Genomic DNA, 14,621 nt, shown 5'->3' with positions numbered 1-14,621 from the left:
TTTCTCCTGTACTGATGCATGAAGAGCTGTAAATTTAGTAAGAGGCATGGACACTTTCAAAATCTCCCAAAGGAAAATCAGCTCTGCTCCCAGACGTGTGACTTAAATTCTTACTGCAGAAGAATTTTTTTGTTCTTTTGGCCAGTCCACTTCCTCCAACACCAGAGTCCATGAGCAGAAGTCCCTGAATTATAGCAGCCATTAACTCTTAGCATAAAATGAAGAATGAATGTATCATAAATTAACTAAAAAAGCATAAAAGCAAAGGTAGTCAGTGTAAGAGGAACATGCTTCTCAGTATACTCTGGAGTACCTTCCAGCACATCAAGGTGACTTATGGAAAACAGGGAGAGTTACTTTTTACACAGGCAGGTGGTCATAGGGCAAAAGGGAACAGTTCCAATGAAAAGAGGAGAGATTTAGATTAGATGTTAAGAAGCAGCTCTTTGCTGTAAGGGTGGTGAGATACTGGAAAATGTCCAGAGAAGCTGCAGATATCCCATCCCTGGAAGTGTTCAAGGCCAGACTGGATGGGGCTGTGAGCAGCCTGGTCTAATGGAAGGTTGGTACTATATAATCTTCAAGGCCTTTTTCAACCCAAACTATTCTATGATTCTGGGGTTCATATTTGCCTTTTCTTTTTCATGTCTTTATCAAGTGTGAGAAAGTTCATAAATAATGGCTTTCCTTAAAGGTACCTACATGTGATTTTTAGCTGTGGGTTTCCTTTTTTGTCCCTTCTCCTCTCCACCTTCCCCAAGTAAGATCATAGGTGGTATTACAATGTAATTGAAGTGTTAAGTACTAGCATTACCTAATGTCTTCATTTTCTTTTTTTGTGTGTGTTTTTAAACAGGAAGATGAACAGAACTGAATTTTAGGACCTAACTGCTGATGGGCTGGATTTTATCTTGGCAGGAGTTCAGAAGATTGATGCAGTGAGAGAAGACACAGCCAATGGCTTCAGAATCCGTGGTCCCTGATCAGGCAAAACAACATCTGATAAAGGGAAAAAGGCGGCGGCAGCAGCAGCAGCAGCAACAAACTCGGCCTTCCAACAGTGATGGGGATGATGATGTCTTTGTGTTTGAGGCAAATGAGGCTTGGAAGGATTTTCACAGCTCTCTTCTTCACTTCTTTGAAGCTGGAGAGCTCTGTGATGTTACACTGAAGGTGATACTTGTCACATACCCATTGCACATATCAGTCTGAAGATTAAAGTGCAGTTTAACTGTGTTGGGAGGTGGCTGTGAATCTTGGCAGGAGTGTGGAAGCCACAGAATACCTCTTGGATCTGAGGCATGGGTGTGAGCTCTAAAGATGCTCATATTTTTTCCTTATTTAAGAAGTTTACAGCTGAAATTTAAATACTTAAAATAGTGACAATCCAGGAGAGGAACTACATGACTTTGTCCTCATCCAACTTACCTTCTAAGCAAGTTCCCACAGTTGGTCACTAAGTACTGTGCAATTCCAGCTCCTTGTAGCCTCTTTGTTCTCAATATACTTTCATTCCCAATTTTACCTCAATGTTTGCATTTTGTGTTGTTTTGCTAGATTCTTCTCAGGAAACAGGATTTCTGGAACAAGTCTAACCTCCAGCATTCTTCAAAGAAAGAAAGAAAAAACCCCAGACAGTTGTGTTCTACAGCTGATCAAAGAGTAAAGGAAGAGAGAGAGGAAGGAAATTTTATGATTCTTGCATAGCATTGCTTTGGTGCATTATTTGTAACTCAGCTGTATGCTACTTACATCTTGATCACAATAAATTTGTATTTAGCGAGCAAGATGGTTATTTAAGGAACAGTGATAAAGCACAGTTCCTAAACCAAGAACAAATGACAGATGCCTTTAGGAGATGCTGTTAGCCTTGTACTTTGACTATTAGATATAAACAGGGAAAATCCTTGATGTATGTCCATATGTGTATGTCCATAGTGTTACCAACCCTTCTCATCTCTTACCTTGTTGACTTCATTCTTGCCTTCCTTCCTCTCCACCTACCCTTGCAAAAAAAAAAAAAAAAAGGCAGAAAGTCTTATTTTATAGACATAATTAAATGCATATTCCTGCTAGGGAAGCTTGCCTTGGAAAAGACACTTTACTGGGGCTGCAGTTTAACTTTCCATAAGTTAGGCTTGTATTAATGTTCATTTGTATAAGTGTGGAGCTATTTTGGTAACTTAAGAATATTAGATGATACGACTTGGCATCCAGTGAAGGCTAGAGCAACCTGTGGACATCTTAGTGTATGGCTTCCTAAATCAGGGATTTTCAAGTAACTGCTATGTACTTGAATTAGAATTTTCAGGGGGGCTTGATTTTTCTTCCAGTAGTGCTCAGGCCTCACTCATGTTTTAAGAATAATCAGTTCTCTACTGAACTTTCTGCTTTTGTGTGTGACCTGAGTTAGTGAGCAATTCTGGCATTGCTGTCATCTAACCAGTTACTGTTTTATCTGCTGGCTCTTAAAATATGATAGTAACTGGAGGGGAGCTCCAATTTCAAAATAGCAAGGACATGCCAGATAGCTGGTGGAAAGTGTCCCTGCCCATGGCAGGGGGTGGAATGAGATGACCTTTAAGGTCCCTTCTAACCCAGACCATTCTGTAGTTTGAAATTAATTAGATTTGGATTCCATAGTAAAACCACTTAATTAAAAATCAAGGTTTAATTAGAGAGTGGGATGATGGGCAGAATACAAGTATCCAAATGTAAGAATAGCCTAGGAGCTTTCCCTTATACAGCAGACCCCTGGTCACATCTTTCTGTATCAGTACTGGGTGCTGGTGCTGTAAGAGTGATAAGCCTTGGGAGCACACAGGAAGACTCTCTCTGCTCCACAGATTTAAATTCTGGGATTTCACCTACTCCCCTGCTGCTGTCATATGACCAGTCTTAGAAGGCTGTTAGAAGGTGGAGAGTGGCATATGAATATAATCTGCATTTCTCCTGGTGGTTTGCTTTTTGTTCATTTCTTAGGTCTGAATTGAATTGTTCCTTCTGGGGTGATCTGAAGTAATCACACTGTACCATCCATCTGTTTCCTCTTTTTTTAATCTGCATACTCTTGCTTGTGTGTTTGCTTTCTCTACTCCACTCACTGCTCACCAGGTGGGTTACCCTGGTGTTGATCATACTCTTTAAAAAGGTAGAGCAATCGAATATTGAATCAGAGCTAGAAAAACATCCAAAATATCCTTTATAATTTAGTATCATTTTATTTTTTAAGTCCACAACAGCTCTCTGTAACACCTTCATCTGAAAATGAATGTGTGATTTGAGTCCATCAGGGAAACTGGTTGCTTTTGTCATCTAGTGATCCCTTTATGTTAGTCCAGAATGACAAAGGCTGTAAGAAAGCACTCCTGGAACACAAATAACCAGTGGATTGTTCATTTATCTTCAATTCTTAGGTTCTTTTATAATGTAGTGAAATTATAGGATTTTGTACATTAAACGCTTATTTTACACTTTCTGATCAGAATTTTGAGAAATACTTTTTCTTTATGGGGAGTACACTTTTTTGTGGGTAAAGATTCTAAAAGTATTGAAGTGATCGGTAGCTTATAATAACCCCTGAAATAACTGTTACTCTTATGTTTTTACATGAATTTGCTTCTATAGACATCAATTCCTCAACAGTAGTAAAGTCCAGAAATCTAAATCAAGTAGTCTGAAAATGCCCCTTTCTAATTTCCCCCCCTAAAGTCTCTGAGTACATACAAAACAAGTGTCTAACAGTCTCCTCCCATCTAGAATATTTCTAAAGATGCCTCATAAGGCTTTTAAAGAAAGGCAAGTTCAGTGCTGTTGCTTCCTTTAGTCTACTCTCATGGCCAAGCTACAACTTAGAATTCCCTGGGATACTTGGATGTTACGTTAGAAGTACAGGACAAATGAGGTTAATTTGTGTGAACAAAATACAGACAAAACTGATGGAGTCCAGAATTCAGCTTTACTGTTCCTTCTTTCACAGCCAAAATTGACATTCCAGTAAAATATTGGGGTTTTTTTTGTTCTTTTCTCTTTCAGGTTGGTTCAAAGCTAATCGCCTGCCACAAACTGGTGCTAGCTTGCGTTATCCCGTACTTCCGAGCCATGTTTCTTTCAGAAATGGCTGAAGCCAAGCAAAAGCTGATCGAGATCAGGGACTTTGATGGTGATGCCATCGAGGACCTGGTGAAGTTTGCATACTCCTCACAGCTCACACTGACGGTGGATAACGTGCAGCCCCTCCTGTACGCCGCCTGCATCCTGCAGGTAGAACTGGTGGCCAAAGCCTGCTGTGAATACATGAAGCTGCATTTCCACCCCTCCAACTGCCTGGCAGTCAGGGCATTTGCTGAAAGCCACAACCGCATAGACCTGATGGACATGGCTGATCAGTTTGCTTGTGAACATTTCACAGAAGTAATGGAGTGTGAGGACTTTGTGAGTGTGTCACCACAGCACCTCCATAAACTCCTGTCTTCCAGTGACCTGAATATTGAAAATGAAAAGCAAGTTTACAATGCTGCTATCAAGTGGCTGCTGGCCAATCCCCAGCATCATGCTACATGGCTGGATGAGATCCTTGCACAGGTAGGGCAGACTGAGGCACAAAGTGCCTGTCTCATCACTGGTTTAGTTGTGTAATCAGCTCTTTGCACTTGGGTAGATCTTAAAGTGAAAAATGTTCTTAGCTTTTGGTGCCTCATCCGGTATTCAGGGTTGGGAGTTGACAGTGAAAGCAACTTAGAGTTCTTAAATATCAGAGAGAAGTGATACTCTCCTGTTTCTGTAGAGAGAAGAGTACTCACTTTACGCTTATGGCTGGGAGATGGGGAACCAACAAAAAACTACATCTGTGGCAGAGCAAAAATGTTTTATACTGACATAAAACAGATAGAATATAAAACCATCACTGCACTTGGTTTACCACTCCTACAGCCTGCTCGCCACCCTTGCTGTTACGTATTTGTACTTAAGAAAGGAGGCAAAGCTGTTGCATTTTCTTGGATGGCTAGGAAAGTAAACTAAGAGCAATGTGTCACATCAAGTTGTGTCACAGTATTTGGTACAGGTGTGGAGAGCCTGTACTGGGAAGGATTTGCATGCCACATGCTGCAAAACATTCCATGTGTCTTAGCAGGTAGGATTGGCTGTGCAGTTTTAGTTGTCACTGAACTCCAACTTGATTATTTTGCATTTGGCTGAATTGATAATATTGGCATTATGTGAGTAAGGGGAGGTCCACTGAGATGCTGCTGTCATTGTCTTCATGATTAATTTTTCGCATTTCCTAGGAAAAGATGACAATGGTCTATTAGCTGTCTTCCAAAAAAAACCTTCAGTTTCATCTAGGCTAGCATGAGGTTTTTGGTACAAAAACCCTTTCTTTATCATGCTATACAAAACTTGCAGGCAGTATAATTAAAGATTTTTTTAAAGATATTTATATTTATTTCCCAGTTGTGCTGGCAGATGAGATTAACAGTTTTATTTTGTCGATGGAAACCAGATGTTGATGGAAACTGGATTCAAGCAAAGAAAAAATAAACTCTTTCTTGTAAATATGGGCTATTTGCTGGAGCATATGGAGTCATCAGTTGACTTGAACATTACTGCTAGCAGAAAACATGCCTGGGCTTCTAGACAGTGATTATCCATGTCATAATCAGCCTTATAGGTTTCACTGTTATAATGGGGTTCAGAATTTAACAGCCTGGAGTTTTTAGCACATCACTAACCTTAGGAGCCTGTCAGCAAGGCTACAGTGGTGCTTTAAAGTAGCCTCAAATAAGCTGGGCCAAAATAAAGGAAGAAGTGGAACTGAAAGCAAGGAGGTGAGGAAGAACGGGCAGAGACACATGCTTGCTTCAAGACAGGGATGCTTGTCAGTGCTGTAACAGCCCCATCCTGCTGCTCTGAGAAGCACTGCAGCTGCTGGACTTACATACCATCGCTGTTGAGCCAACTGAGAGCTGCTTGACAGTGATGACTCCAAACCTTAGGAAGTCAGGTGAAGATTTGCTTCAGTTCCCCCCACTAACATTTGTCCCATCTTTGCCTCTGATTCTGCACTGTTTGTTTTACAAAGAAGGATGAAAGGTTTGCTGAAATAAATGGCAGGAACGATTTAAAGTGGAAACATTAGCTCTCAATATTTGTCACTTTTTTTTTAAGCTTGAAGTCTGTCAAGTCTGCCTTAGAGAAAGGTGTTATTGCACTAGCAATACTTCCTTCATAGACACTTATTTCATGGTGACTAAGTGTTTCCTTTTTGACTTGCCACCCAAAGAAACTGATCCATTTTAGCACAAGCCCTCTTACACTGGCATAGCAGTGAGCTAAGATTGATACCCAATAGCAGATTCACCTGATAAACCCCTGGTAAAGCCACAGGTATTGCCTGCATCACACTGGGCAGGTGCATATGCATCATGGGCAGCAGCTTGTCTCCTTGCTCAACACAGCCTGGGCCAAGGGACGCTTCTTTACTCTGGCTGAAATGCAAATGGTTGTAGCAAACATTATCAGCAAAAAGAACTGTTCATATCACTGTTGTCTGGAACAACTCTGAGAGCTGCTCTCCTGGTTGAGGAGCGTGGGGCTGCCAGCTGGCTCTGGAGCTGCCGGCTGGTGCATGTGCAGCGCTGCATGGTGACACTCAGCAGTTGAGCCACTTTCTCCAACTGTGTTCATTTCTGTGTCAGGTACGGCTGCCTCTCTTGCCCATTTGTTTCCTTATGGGTGTTGTGGCAAAGGAAGAGATTGTCAAGCAGAATCTAAAATGTAGGGATTTGCTGGATGAAGCAAGGAACTACCACCTTCACCTGAGCAGCAGGGCAGTGCCTGACTTTGAGTACTCCATTCGCACAACACCAAGGAAGCAGACTGCTGGTAATTAAATGTGTGTCTGGTTACCCAGTAGGGAGTGGTGTGGAGAAAAGGCAGCACATCTGTGCAGGTGTCTTGATATCAAGCAGGTATGACTTGATATCGAGGGCTGTTCATGACTTAATGCAAAATTGGGAAAGCCATTATGTACCTCTCTGATATTTTGGTAATGTGCTGCATTTTCCTAGCAGAACTTTAGCAGTCATTTTCTTTCTTTAAAGTATTAATAATTTTTCCTGAATGGCTCTTGTCTGTGTTAAAGTCAGAGCTGTTATGTATGTTATGACCAGGCAATCTGTTCAAAGCTGTACTGAAAACAGTGGGTAGTTATCCTTTGGTGTTGAAGGCTGAGCTAACTTTTAAAGTCTTTGACTAACCTACCCCAAAACTGAGTGATGAATGTTGACCACAGATCATAATTTCTACATCATTATATTTAACGAACAATGGATTTATCTCCTTAAGCCAAATCACAAAAAGCATATATAAAATATGAATTGTTTTTACAAGAGCATAGATAGCTAATTGCCATAGCAGCATGTCAAGCAAAGGCCGAAATCCAGTATCCAGTTATGAAGGGCAATGACTGTACTCCTTGAAGTGGAATACAACTTCCCCCGAACTACGTAATTTTCAGTTTGCTCTTCTATACAGCTGTTTTTGCCCATCCTCCTGATAGTTCTGTGGTAAGCTGTTTTGTGTTCTCCAGGCGTGCTGTTCTGTGTCGGTGGCAGAGGTGGATCAGGTGACCCCTTCCGCAGCATCGAGTGTTACTCCATCAGTAAGAACAGCTGGTTCTTCGGCCCTGAAATGAACAGCAGGAGGAGGCATGTGGGTGTGATCTCCGTGGGAGGTCAGTAACCCTATTCAAGCAACCTCAGGCAAAAGGCACTTGTTTGCTCCTTTTGCTGAGTTGGTACTTCTACCAGCTGTACAAGTAGTAAACTAATTGCTTAATTGTTGGATAGTCTTCAGTTCAGTAAGGCTTCTCCTCCTTGAAGGAGTGTTTGGTCCTGAGCCAATCTGAGACTGTGCTTATGGAAAAAACATTACTGACAGAACTGGGCTGTTCAGACTTGGGAAGGCTCCATGGAGACCTTATTGTGGCCTTTCTGTGCTTTAAAGGGAGCTTACCAGAAAGATGAGGGCAGGCTTTTTAGTAGGGCCTGTTGTAATAGGACAAGAGATAGTGGTTTTAAACTAAAAGACAGTAGATTCAAACTAGATATCAAGCAGAAGTTTTTTACGGTGAGGTTGGTGAAAACCTGGAACAGGTTGCCCAGAGAGGTGGTAAATGTCCTGTCTCTGGAAGTGTTCAAGGTCAGATGGGATGGTGCTCTGAGCAACCTGAAAATGAAAATGTCCCTGTTCATGGCAGAGGGGCTGGACTAAATGACCTTTAAAGTTCCTCCCAGCCCAAGTGAACTGTATATAGCCTCTTGCCTTAAGTAGGTGATTTACTTTTTTAAAAGCCATTTATAAAGAAATGGCCTTACCAGCAGTCACACAGAATTTCCTAGTACTTGTACTGGCTCCCCTCCTACTTAAATCCATGTGGAAAAAGTTATGGTCCTTGGAAGACCATAACTCTTCCAAGAGCAGATCTACCTTTATTTTTGAGTATCCACCTTCTGAAAATAGATCTGTGCAGTCCAGCTTAGCACAAGTAAGGCAGCTTTCTCTTGAAGATGGCAGCCCCTCTGTTGCTGCAGCAGAACAGAGATAATTTTTCTCCGTAGCAAATCTGGAGAGACTGGTACATGTGTCCAAACTTATTTGACCTGCACTACTTAAATTACAGGAAGATTTTTTTTGTCTACAGAATCTCAAGTTTTGTGTAAAAGTTCACATTGGGACAGATTTCTGGTTGAGTACAGCATATAAAACTATGATATTGAAAAAATTTAAAAACTTTAACCTTTATTTGACCTCCATTGTCTCCACATAGGCAGGGATGTTATATAAATGAAAACTGAAATGTTGCCAAGCAATCTCCTTATCAAAAGATGTCTGTGTGTTCAGGTAAAATCTACGCAGTAGGTGGACATGATGGAAATGAACACTTAGGAAGCATGGAAGTATTTGACCCTCTCACAAACAAGTGGATGATGAAGGCATCAATGAACACAAAGAGGTATATCGTGTCCCATGCACCAAGTTCTAGTCTGTGATGTGCCATTTCTTGCTGATACTGAAAAACATCCTGTCTGTCCTGCCTTTTCTGGGGTTTCAAACTGTTCTATTTCTTGGAATTTCTTTCCTCTATTTTGGAGCTTTATGCTATGAATGTACTACCCTTCTGTTCCTTTTTTGGAGGAGCTGGCTTCTGGAACAGGGATCTCTTCTAGTCCAGCTATGCCTGCATTCTGGTATTCAGGGCCTTTCTGCTGTGCCCAGTAAACAACTTGGAATTGATGAACTGGTTCTCTGGGGTTTTTGCTCTTTTTAAGAATGAGTGAGAGAACTGCCAGCATAACATGAGAAGTGAAATACTTCATAGTGAAAATTTTAAAAAGTGAAATACTACACCAGGAAATTAATAGCTGCCTATGTTTTTCACACAAAAGGCCAGAAGCACACCATCTGAAAGTCAGATTGAGGACTTTTTTTGCCTTGACATTTAAGATTCTTTTAAGGAGTTACTGGACTCATAGATCTGTAATTTTTTGTTTCTGCTGTTACTTAAATCAATGTCCCTATTCTGTATTCCATTTTGTTTTTTGTTGTTTTTCAAAGCATCATGTACAAGTAGGAGTGAAATATTAAGTATGGCTTAAGTGTGAAAGCTATTTGTGACCTAATTAAAGTAGAAGACCCAGACTCCTAGAAGTGGCTTGCTCTGTTTCCTCCTGCCATCACCCCAGGGCATAGTCTCAGCAACAAGATTTCTGTGACATTTATTACTGAGTACCCAGGGAAATTAAAGGGCTGCTATGCCTTGGCTACCTCCCAGCTCCATTCTTCCCATTCATGGAGGTCTTGGAATACTTAGTGGAGAAACAAACTGCCACCATTAAGTGGTGTCTGTGTTATCTGCTGAGGCACTTTAAGATAAGCAAGGTATTGCCACAATGTTTGTTCAGTAGAAAGATTGTGCCTCCCTTGCTTCTGCCTCTGTATCTCTGAACCTGCTGTCTCTATTGAGACAAAATATTGTAGTAACATGGTAAATCACCTCTCTTGGAGGTTAGAGCAGAAACTTAATGCTTACATTCTAGACCACACTTTTAATTTTATAGTACCGATTGTACTCCCATATTGGTAGATTTAGTAGAAACAAATCTGACCATCATTTTAACACTTAATAAAAGGCCAGAATGGAAGAAACTGCAATTAAATCTTGCTGGAGTTCAGCTATTTAATCTCCAGCACAGGTTTGCCTTTTGATATGTATTAGTAGCACCCCCAGTCATTCTCAAATGGTAGCAGCCAGTTATACCAGCAAAGTTAAAACCAGCAGGTTTTAGTTAATCTTTAGATTTAATAAAAGAGAGAAATGGTATCTAAGACAATGTCATGTGTCCAAGTATGTGAGCAGAGGACTTGGCTGTTGTTAGAGTTGACGTCCAGTCTAAAGGACACAGGTGTGCAAAGGGCCAGCAAAATGATTTACTATAAACGTCACTTTTAGAATTTCCATTACTCTTTTCCCCCTAGTTTGAAACCGGTGCCATTCCTGTGTGGCTCCCTCTGGTTAAGGACTTGCACTAAGGTGTTGCTGGTGTGGTTCTCTAGGAGAGGCATCGCCCTGGCGTCCCTGGGCGGCCCCATCTATGCCATCGGGGGCTTGGATGACAACACGTGCTTCAGCGACGTGGAGCGCTACGACATCGACTCGGATCGCTGGAGCACTGTGGCCTCCATGAACACTCCCCGGGGAGGTGTCGGCTCTGTAGCCCTGGTGGTGAGTGGCTGGTTCCTCCAGGGCTGGGGCCAGCTGGGGAGCTTACCTGCTTTTCAAAGCTGCATTCACAAGGCAGAACACAAGGTCTGAAACAAAAGGCAGCTGGTGGGACTGAGCACCTCTGATCATCAAAATCCTGTGCAAAAAGTGAGGATATTTAGGCTAATACTCATAGCAAATTGAACTGTTTCACCAGTATTTGAGGTACTAGGAGAGGAGTACCCTTCTAATGACATGGATAATGCTTCCTATCTCATTCAGAGCCTGGCTGGTTTGTCATGGTCACTGTATTGAAAGGTAACAAATGCATGCTCTACTTTAATCCCCCTGTGCTCTGAAAAACAGCTGCAACGCTACAAAACTGTTGTACCTCTTTCATTGGAAGAGATAGCATTTATGTTAGATAATTAAATCTGTTGTTTGGATTCTTAAATGAAAGTGGATATACCACATTTTCCTATAATTTCAACACTTCTTATGGAAGAGCTGAGTAAAGGCAGCTACATCACAAATAATCTTTGTACAACTGTTTTCCAGAACCATGTTTATGCTGTGGGTGGCAATGATGGTGTAGCATCTCTTTCCAGTGTGGAGAAATACGATCCTCACTTGGATAAGTGGATAGAAGTGAAAGAAATGGGTCAGCGAAGGGCTGGGAACGGTGTCAGTGAGCTCCACGGCTGCTTGTATGTTGTGGGTGAGTAGGGATATGGCATTTTGTAGTGCTGCTGCTGCTGCTGCCAAGTGCTGGGCTTTGGAAGAGGCTGTTGTTGCTAGAGGAACCAGGAACAGATAAAGCTGACCTGTACTTGGTGTTCTTGAGCAGAAGAATGCAAGCACAACCAGGGCACACTTAAATGAAGGTACGTTAGCAAGGAAATGAAAAGCAGCTCCTAACCCACATCTCAGGAGGGCTGATCTGTTCAAGACAATATGTCTGTATTAGAAAATCCTCTCAAGACTCACTACTATTGAGTTTCCTTTTAGGAAACGATTCTTAAGTTCACATGCTTTCAAAGCACTTCAGTTTGTTCTGTGTAGAGTGTAGACAGCAGTACCTTTTTTTGCACTTATTCTACAGCTTCTTGTCTTGTGTGCTACTTTGTATTTATCTGCTTTCCTGCTGGGTAGGTGTGCCACAGGTGTGATAGTTCAAAAAGCTCTGACATGTGTATACATGAATATATATATATTTAAGCACATAAGTGAATTGAAAATGAATTGTATTTTTTTTTCCTATTCAAATATTTGCCAATGCTGTAATTTGAGAACAGTACTAGAATGTGTTTTGCATAAAGTAAAATAAGTTTGAGACCATCCTTTTGCTGGTACTAGGTTTCTTTCTCTTCCAAATAGGAAGCTGTTTCATTCTAAGTATAATAAATTCAGGGAGAAAAATAATGAAATTAGAATCCTTGCAACTTGAGAAGAAAGTTATTGCTCTGGGTGATGTTTGTGAGAAGAGGGTGAGCTGTTAGATTAATTTTTAGGAGCTTGTTAAGTTTGGGTAAAGAGAGAGCTGGACAGTACCCCCTGAATGCTGAGAATGATCTGATAATGCCAGTCTTGGATATTCCCTGCACCAGGAGTGCCAAAAGCTGACCCTGTGATGGCTGTTTGCAGGTGGCTTTGATGACAACTCGCCCCTGAGCTCGGTGGAGCGGTTTGACCCACGCTGTAACAAATGGGAGTATGTGGCAGAGCTCACGACTCCAAGGGGTGGTGTTGGCATAGCGACACTGATGGGAAAAATTTTTGCAGTTGGAGGTCATAATGGCAACGTGTACCTGAATACAGTAGAAGCATTTGATCCCATAGTGAACAGGTAATTTCAAATGTTTTGTTTGTCCTAATAAGACAAGGAAATCTGCCTGTATGAAAACACAGCAGCATAGAAGCAGTGTGCAGGAGGAGCCTAGCTGTTGTTTCCTGGTTAATAATTGAATGCTATCCATAACTATCAATGCAGGGCTGCTGCTTATATCACTAGGGCAGTCTTGTAAATATTTAAGCACCTCCTCCTCCTCTGCTCCTCTCTATCCCTTATCACCCTTTCATTCAGTATCAGTCTACATTCTTCTGCTTGTTTCAAAGATTTTGCACTAAATGGGGTGTATTTTTGTGCAGAGTGAACAGCTAGGCAATGTAATAGAATTTCAGGCACAGAAAGTAGTCTCAGGTTCCTCAGAAAGGGCAGGAGCTTATTTTTTTCTTCTCTCCCGTAGGTGGGAACTCGTGGGCTCCGTGTCACACTGCAGGGCTGGGGCGGGCGTGGCTGTGTGCTCCTGTCTCAGCAGCCAGATCCGGGATGTGGGCCAAGGATCCAGCAACGTTGTGGACTGCATGTGAGCTCTGCCACCTCCTCCAAATTCCAAAGGAGTGCTACAAGGGTGGCACCACAGAGCTTCTAAACACTGTGTTTTGTATAGCAGGGTAAGGAATAAATCCAGTAAATTTTCTTTGTGAAAATGGTATCTTCTGCAACTGTAAAGCTTTTGGTGGCTTTCAAAGAGCAAAACAGAAAAACCTGTTAAAACGTGGCATAAATGTGAGTCCCATGTGACTCACAGGAGCAAACCTGCCAAGGACTGCAGTTATCCTATTCTTGAAAGCTGTAATTTCAGAATCATTTGAGGTAGCTGTTGCAAGGACTCAATATTGAACTGTAAATCAGGCATGTGGTGAGGAGAACAGCAGAAGCTACTGCTGCTGCGCTTCCCCCAAAAGCCCTGCTACGTGTTGTCTGGAGGGCTTGAGTGCCATTTCATTTAACTTATTTTCTGGAGTGGAGTCTTAAACATTTCCCAGTTGTACGAGAGCTTTGTAACTGAAGGTGTCTCAAGTTGTAGAAGTAATGACATCCTTGATGCTGAGATATACTGAGATAACTGAGGCAGAGAAGTTCACTGCTCACCTCCAGAGGGAATGCTGCCAGCAGTGGAATTGCAGGGATTCTGTCTGAAAACTGTCTTTCAAAGTATTTTCTTGAGTTAATAAACTTGTTATAAAGCTGGAAAGATTCTTGACCTGAGTTTAGCCACTGGAATATTGGAATTCTCTAGTCTTCCTTGAAATTTGGAATTACTACCCCCCTCTCCAAAGTAGTTTCTGTTGAGACGTCTTTCCTGAAGTAACCAGTGTAATTTGTCCTATTTTGAGATGATAGTGTGTGAAAATGTAGGGTTCAGTGGTGGTTAAATCACCATTTTTATACAAAATGGAAATGTATAATAAAATTTGTGGTATTCTGTAAAACTTTAAGTGCAACTCTAGAAGACTTGACTTTTTTCAGTATCCAGTTGCAACTCTGGTAACATTCTCGAGTTACTTGTTCTTTTAAGGGAGCAGATAAATAACCTCAAAACCTTAAATGAACCAAAGAGAGTCAGCAAGAGAGATAATTGGAATAAACCAGTACTTCCATTACAAAATTGAGATAGCAGTGTGACAGCCCTGCATACAAAGATGTCTTGTTACACTATTACAACCCCTGAATCCTGAGTAAAGTCCTGCTGGAAAGACTGCAGATTCCTGTTCCTGCATCACCTTGAACAGACCCAACAACTGACAATCCTTTGTGACCAAAGTTTTGCAATTACTGGGTTGTTCCAAATACCCAGGGAGAGCAGCAAACTTCTCTGCACTCAGGACTGGGAAGAGGCAGGACAGCAGGAGTGAGGAGGCACAGTTGTGTTTTTCTGCTGTTACCATCATTTGGCTTTCCTGCCCAAAATGGTAGCATTTTTACCAAATGCACTTTGGTAGCAGCCAGGGACAAAGTGAACAGTACTGTAAATAATGAAACATTGCAATAAAGCATTTGTACTTCAAAGCA

At 41.6% G+C, this 14,621-nt stretch overlaps 1 protein-coding gene across 3 annotated transcripts in view; it reads left to right on the top strand.

Annotated features, from left to right (window-relative positions):
* KLHL8 (kelch like family member 8) overlaps positions 1–14,621 on the top strand; it is a 21,278-nt gene extending 6,657 nt beyond the window's left edge. The window contains exons 2-10 of one of the 3 annotated variants that reach the window (XM_015625426.1): positions 919–1,173; positions 4,036–4,584; positions 6,699–6,885; positions 7,592–7,735; positions 8,905–9,016; positions 10,618–10,786; positions 11,324–11,483; positions 12,410–12,611; positions 13,012–14,621. In XM_015625426.1, coding sequence (XP_015480912.1) covers positions 958–1,173; positions 4,036–4,584; positions 6,699–6,885; positions 7,592–7,735; positions 8,905–9,016; positions 10,618–10,786; positions 11,324–11,483; positions 12,410–12,611; positions 13,012–13,135 — 1,863 coding nt within the window. In that variant the 5' untranslated portion in view covers positions 919–957 and the 3' untranslated portion in view covers positions 13,136–14,621. Of the gene's footprint in view, positions 1–856; positions 1,174–4,035; positions 4,585–6,698; positions 6,886–7,591; positions 7,736–8,904; positions 9,017–10,617; positions 10,787–11,323; positions 11,650–12,409; positions 12,612–13,011 lie in introns of those variants that run through there. The other 2 variants (XM_015625425.1, XR_001521154.1) reach the window with 2 other exon arrangements.

Source organism: Parus major, chromosome 4, assembly GCF_001522545.3.
Source record: "Parus major isolate Abel chromosome 4, Parus_major1.1, whole genome shotgun sequence".
Lineage (NCBI taxonomy): Eukaryota > Metazoa > Chordata > Aves > Passeriformes > Paridae > Parus > Parus major.
The sequence above is the reverse complement of the archived record's forward strand: the minus strand, read 5'-3'. Positions and strand labels throughout refer to the sequence as shown.